This window comes from Priapulus caudatus, unplaced genomic scaffold (genome assembly GCF_000485595.1).
Source record: "Priapulus caudatus unplaced genomic scaffold, Priapulus_caudatus-5.0.1 Scaffold55, whole genome shotgun sequence".
Taxonomy (NCBI): domain Eukaryota; kingdom Metazoa; phylum Priapulida; class Priapulimorpha; order Priapulimorphida; family Priapulidae; genus Priapulus; species Priapulus caudatus.
In genome coordinates this window covers 143977-149983 of record NW_014577116.1, presented here as the reverse complement: position 1 = coordinate 149983, position 6007 = coordinate 143977, and the positions used below count along the sequence as shown (strand labels likewise).

Genomic DNA, 6007 nt, shown 5'->3' with positions numbered 1-6007 from the left:
TCCCCCTCGACGCTCTACCGGTCTTACGATATTGCGGGCGTGGGGTGGTCAATCGAAACGAGTTTGCGCATGTTGAAGTGGGGGTCAAAGGTCAAAAGTCACCAGCAGTGTAAAAGATAGGAAACATTCCCGTCTTCTTAACTTAAGGTATAGGGAGGAAATGCTCCAGAATTGCGGACAAATAAAACGGCTCGATCCTAGGCTCGGGTGATAGGTCGTGTATAGCATCATTGGGTTAGGGAAAGCCATCACTGTGGCCTTAATTGGAAGGGCACAGGTTCAAAGGTCAAAATGGGGCACAGGGCCACGATTTTAGACATTTCTGGAGGACATGAGTCTGACGGGTGCGATTGAAAAAGCTTTTTGTCTTTCTAGCAGTGAGCCTACATTTTTATGGCTTTATTGAAAGGACCATGGAAATAGTACTTTCGCTGACATGTCGAAGAGTAAGTGGTCGGATAACTTTTGACTTCAAGAGGAGGCGTAAACATTGGATTTTGTTTGACTGCTTAAAAGGACCTAACTGCTTTTGCTATTGAGCCCCTAACCCCACCCTCCCCCTCCCCCTCCCACACTGTCCCCCCACCCTTCCCCTCTCCCCTACCCTCCCCCCACCACCACCACTTACGTTTCGATCATCTGAGTGCTCGACGGCATATCCTTCATAACATGGTTCAATATAGCATAAGCTCCATTAAGAGTTACCAACAAGTCTGTAATCTTTACTTCCTGTACTTACCAAGTTAGGTATAGCCTCTATCCATAGATTTTAGATCTGTATTAGTATATCCTGATTTATGCTGCTCTGGCGCAGAATGCGTTGGTGGCCAGGAGGGTCGCACTGCGCACTTGATTCGGTTGCCAGTGAGTTTATCAGAAGAATACCTGGCTACAGTACACGTCAGTTGAGCGCTGTCGCTCTGCGGCACTTGTTATATAATTAGTAGATTTGTGTCTATAATAAAATTTGACATAAGAATTTGTGGTACAGTAATATGGTATATAGCTAGCTAGGTATGCAGCTCTTTAGTCTCAGTATATACTTGTTCAGTATTGGTAGTGCTTGGTTACTGGAGACTATATGAGGTTAATTCATGCGGCATAGTGAATGATGCAATGCCAATATATTTCTTAGCGTACATAGATCTATGCACGAATGCCAATATGAGTCTTTTCTGCAGTATATCTGCCCATACGATATTAACAAGCTCAGAACGAACTGTCACGATTACTGTCAATCTCAGATTTCAGCTTGGCTAGAATCAATATGGAAAACATATCATGTCAAGCTAGATATAGATGAATCTTTATGTAAATGTATCAAGAAAGATATAGATGAATATATATATATATAATATATTTAAATCATTTTATTAGGGTAACTTTCGGTAATTCACCCCCCATAAGCAACAGTTACTATACAAATTATTTATTTTCACTTCCACATGTGGGATACATTACCTTAGCATCTTGAGGGAATCAAAGTTGGCTTTATCCTCACACCATCAATTTTTTCACTTTGTCTCCACACTTATAAGGAGTTGGTAAAGGTTACCAAATAATGCAGTGAGTTATCAAAAGGAAAGCGATGTGTGCATCAGATTTGAGATACTCTTTCAGTTTATAGACTAGTATCATGTTCAGATTGTTCCTTTTTCGGGTAAGTGATGAGGGTTGCGTATATATATATATATAACAGAAAAATGTCTCGTTCCTAACTAGATCTGTTGTAACACTTAATTGCACTGCAAATTGTGGAATAAGGCCACAATTAAACAAATCTTTGTTTGCCTTCACCCAATCCAGGCTGAAACGTTTGGGTAGGTAGGTCGGCTTTTTTATTTTGTTTGAAGGGGTCTTACAAATTCAGCTTGGTGTCGACATGCTCGGGTGTGCTTGTGTGGAGATACCTTTTATGTTGAATGTTTGTTTTGCTTGGTACATATAATATATTGCCTACAGATTTATATAATGTACAGTGATACAATTTGTAAAAAAGAAAAAAAGAAAAGACCAATAAAATGTTTTAGTCGGTCCCTTTTTGGTGGGTCGGTCGGGTGAGGGCAAACAAACAATATTTTTATTATGGCCTAATAAAAAGGTGAGACAGTAGTACCTCGTATATTGCCTTATTCTAAGACAGCCCCATCATAAAACCTCTGCTTTGGTTTCACGTATTTCGAGAAACTGTTATAATTATAACACAAACTCCTGCCTGTCTGTTCAGCTCTATTTATATAGCAAATTGTATGGTTATGCGGGGCCGCACTGGCGCCCACAGGTCTTAAGAAAGTAGAAGCACAGAAGGATAAAATCCTCAGTGATAATAAAAAGCAAGCGCTGTAGGCGCGCTGCATGCTAGGGGGGGTCTGGGGGCATGCCCCCTCTGAACATTTTTGAATGGTAGACGTCTGGAGATGCAATCTGGTGAGTCTTGCGAGAGAGATTTAGGAACAAAATTTTTTAACCCAAAATTTACTGGAAGCGCTTCCAGTGCTTCTATCTGCGGGCGCCACTGCGTGGTCGTGCCCATGTCTGCAGTAGCTCTGTGAAGAAGTAATGCTGGTTGTAGTACACAATGCAACTGTCATATAAGCTGATTATTGTTCACCTTGTTCGAGAGTTTCATACCAGAACTGAGCAATGTTACATTGAACAATATTGCCCTAAGATTGTGCAATATAGCTCCCAATTTCGTGTGGCAGCTGCAATTAATGCCTGCTTCTAAAAGTAATAGCTGTATAGTAGCAGCCGAATTGATTGGGCTGAGTGAGTTTGTTATGATGCCTAATAGTGGTCACTGAAACGTGTATCCTGGGCTGATGTGTATGTGCATGTACGTGTGAGAGGAGGCGTCAAATGTTCTCAGCTTGGATTTGTGACGTGCATATATTATTGACTATATAGCTCACACCTAGATGCAGCGTTACTGTACTTCCGTCAGTATGTAACTGTAAGTCAATAATAGCTACGTGGTAATTTGTTTTTATTAAATTATTTAAAATCGATATTATCTGGGAGCCTTACAGGTAAAAAAACGAGGAGGATGATATGTTTTTGGAGAACGGGAGTGAGGACATTGGCAGAGGTACAAGTAAAAGATGTGGAGGTGGAAGAAGCAAAATTAAAAGGAGTTAAAGGAGAAGATGGAAATGGGGAGTGTGGGAGATGGGAAGAGGGGAAGAGAGGAAGAGCGAATTTGAGGTAATTGGGCTGAAAGGGGGAAGGGAAGTAAAGTGAAAATTGGTAGTGTGGTGCAAAATTAAGAAGCCCAGCGAAGTTACTATTTATTTATTTAAATTTAAGTGTAATTGCCAATTTCGCTCACTCAATGGTGTATACCTACATGATCAGATCATGGAGCCTTTCTTCTCCACCTCTTTTACTTCTTCTAATCTTTAACTACCTATACATCTTCCTATTTCACATCATACCCTTTTCCTACAATATACAGTGGAACCCCGATTTTACGCGCCCCGATTTAACACGAATTCAGATATAATGCGATGAGTCGTTGGACCCCCTTTTTTTGCTCTCATATAGCCACGTATATATATAACCCCAATTTAGCGCGACCCAGCTTTTTTCGCGAGGACATTTTATGGAACCCAACCATCGCGTTATAACAGGGCACTGTATTTCCTTTTTACCCCAACATCCCTTTCCCTATTGTCTGATTCCTTCTCGTACTGCTGTTTTACCTTCTCCCATCCCTTCCTTGAGCACTAACCCTTGCCTCACTTCACCCACCTTCTCCTCTACATCCACTTGGTTTTCACTATTTCATCTGCTTTAGGGTGCCTCACTATAATTGAAGTCAATACTATAGCATATAAAATATGCTAGACGTTAGATATTTTATAAATTGGAATCATATTACAAAGTAATCCAATGTTAGTTTACCAGCAACAGTGTCATGAGGTGGAAATGAAAACCGCAAGGGCGCCTGAATTATTTAAAAAAAACATGCTCTGGGATTTCAGACATTCTTCAGTCTCTAGTGAAACCCCTGTATCTGTCTGTATAAACACCTCATAACTGGCCTATACACGCTGAAATTACTTAAACCTGTCTAGACGAGTATATATTAGTGTCTAACGATTTGGAAGTTATTGTTGGTATTCACTTTAATTTCCTGGTAGAGGAGGATATAGGTGCGTTCCTGGGTGGTATGTTCGTGGAAGGATACTCTCAACCTTTTGCACGGGTATTGCTCTAATGAAGATTAAACGTTTATTGACGAATGAATCGAATCAATCACTTGTTTTATTTATAGAGGAGATATATCTCTATGCTCAAGGCAAAAAAATTCATGAAATTTCCAGCACCTAATTATGTTACCACAAAAATGTTGAATTTTTATGTAAAAATGGTATTTTGGGTATTTCTCCATTACCAGAAAGAGTGAGGATACAAAATTTTTGCCACATGTTAAGCACAATATGTACCAAAATAGCGCATCAGAATTTTTCTTTAAGTTTCATATTTACCGAGAAAACTGCCTAAAATTCAAGTCGCACGTTTGAATTTAAAATTTTTGCGAATAAAGAGACATAACTCATAAAATACGACACTTAATAACAATTCCTGATGCGCTTTTTTACAGCAATATGTTACCATTAAAACGAGTGTAAAATTAAATTATTCTGAGTTGTAATCACAGAGAAATATCCATTTATACATCGACTACTAAGTCAGAAATTGGAACGGAGAAATTAGCATTTTTCTGACGTCAGCCGCGGCTCGCTACACATGTACGCGGGCAAGCAAAACGCTCTGACAGTTCACATGTACCGTTATATGGAGAAATGAGCATGGACACAGGTGGCACATCGAATAAAGTTGAAAATGAAAAATCGGTAAAAATTTTCCTAAAACCTTGAGAGTATCCTTAATAGTTAAACACAGCCGTCTCCCTGGTTGCTACATTGTGCATGGTGGTCTTCCCTTCAGACTTCATAAAGCGGGGGACACACTGTGCGAATTTCGCTGCGATCTAATTCGCGGCTAAAATATTCGCACCCGCATGCAATAAATTGAGCGGACACACTACACGCGATCAACTGTCGCCACACGGCTCCAACCATGGCTCCAACAGTCATGTTATCTCTGGTGAACGCACCAATTTGTACGCAGCGATAAAAATTCGCAGCGAAAATATCAAACATGTTTGATAGCTGCGAATTTCGGTGTGGATAAAATTCGCAGCTAAATTCGCCATCGCTTGAGTGGACACACTATGCGAATTTTGCGGCGATTTTAACAATCGCTGTGGTCGTGCGAATAAATTTGCATGGCGTGTTCCCCGCTTAACAGCGAGCAACGACACGTACCTGAAGTCAAATCAGGTCCTTGTATGGTACAGTGTTAACCAAACAAATGCAGAAGGCGACCATCATAAAAATCTGCATATATGCATATATATATCCTAGTATGCTCCTACATAGGCTGTATCCTGCATGTAAATTGTACTAGGGTGCTCACATACGTGTAGACTAAGAGTTTGTGAATTTGTAAGGACATGGCCTAATAGTTAACAAGATGTTTTGAACAGCGAACTGCATGCTCAGTGTTAATTCTACGGCGGGGGGGGGGGGGCATCTGTTCCACTGTATGACTGAACATGGGTCAAAGACATCATGAAAAAGTAGGTCCAATTAAATCGCGTATCGCCTTGATTCAGTGTTTATATAAATGTATTCCGCACTGACATTGGATTGGCAGTAGATGATTTTGTGTGTCCATTTATCTTGTGACTATCCTCTTCCTTTCGTCAGTCAGTCAGGTACTATTTTGTTATAGGCTAAGCTGATTAATGTAGTTTTCATCGTTCTGCTGTATGTACATCTTGTTGATTAAAAAATTCTCAGCTGAGTTAGCAGTACACAATGCTATAATGTTGCATAGTTTTTATATTTTCCTGATGTACAGCGATTATGAGCACGTTTTAATGATATGTACTTCACATGTTTAACCCAATTTTCCGCTTTATTATCATATTGCTTTA

The 6007-nt window shown here is 40.0% G+C and overlaps 2 protein-coding genes across 2 annotated transcripts in view; one reads left to right on the top strand and one right to left on the bottom strand.

Annotated features, from left to right (window-relative positions):
- Positions 1-5102, bottom strand: part of LOC106820989 (mutS protein homolog 4-like) — a 29339-nt gene extending 24237 nt beyond the window's left edge. The window contains exon 1 of the mRNA XM_014825606.1: positions 5085-5102. Within this exon, the coding sequence (XP_014681092.1) occupies positions 5085-5102 (18 nt within the window). The remainder of the gene's footprint in view (positions 1-5084) is intronic.
- Positions 1-6007, top strand: part of LOC106820988 (anion exchange protein 2-like) — a 34768-nt gene that overhangs the window by 4410 nt on the left and 24351 nt on the right. The gene's annotated exons all lie outside the window — the stretch shown is intronic.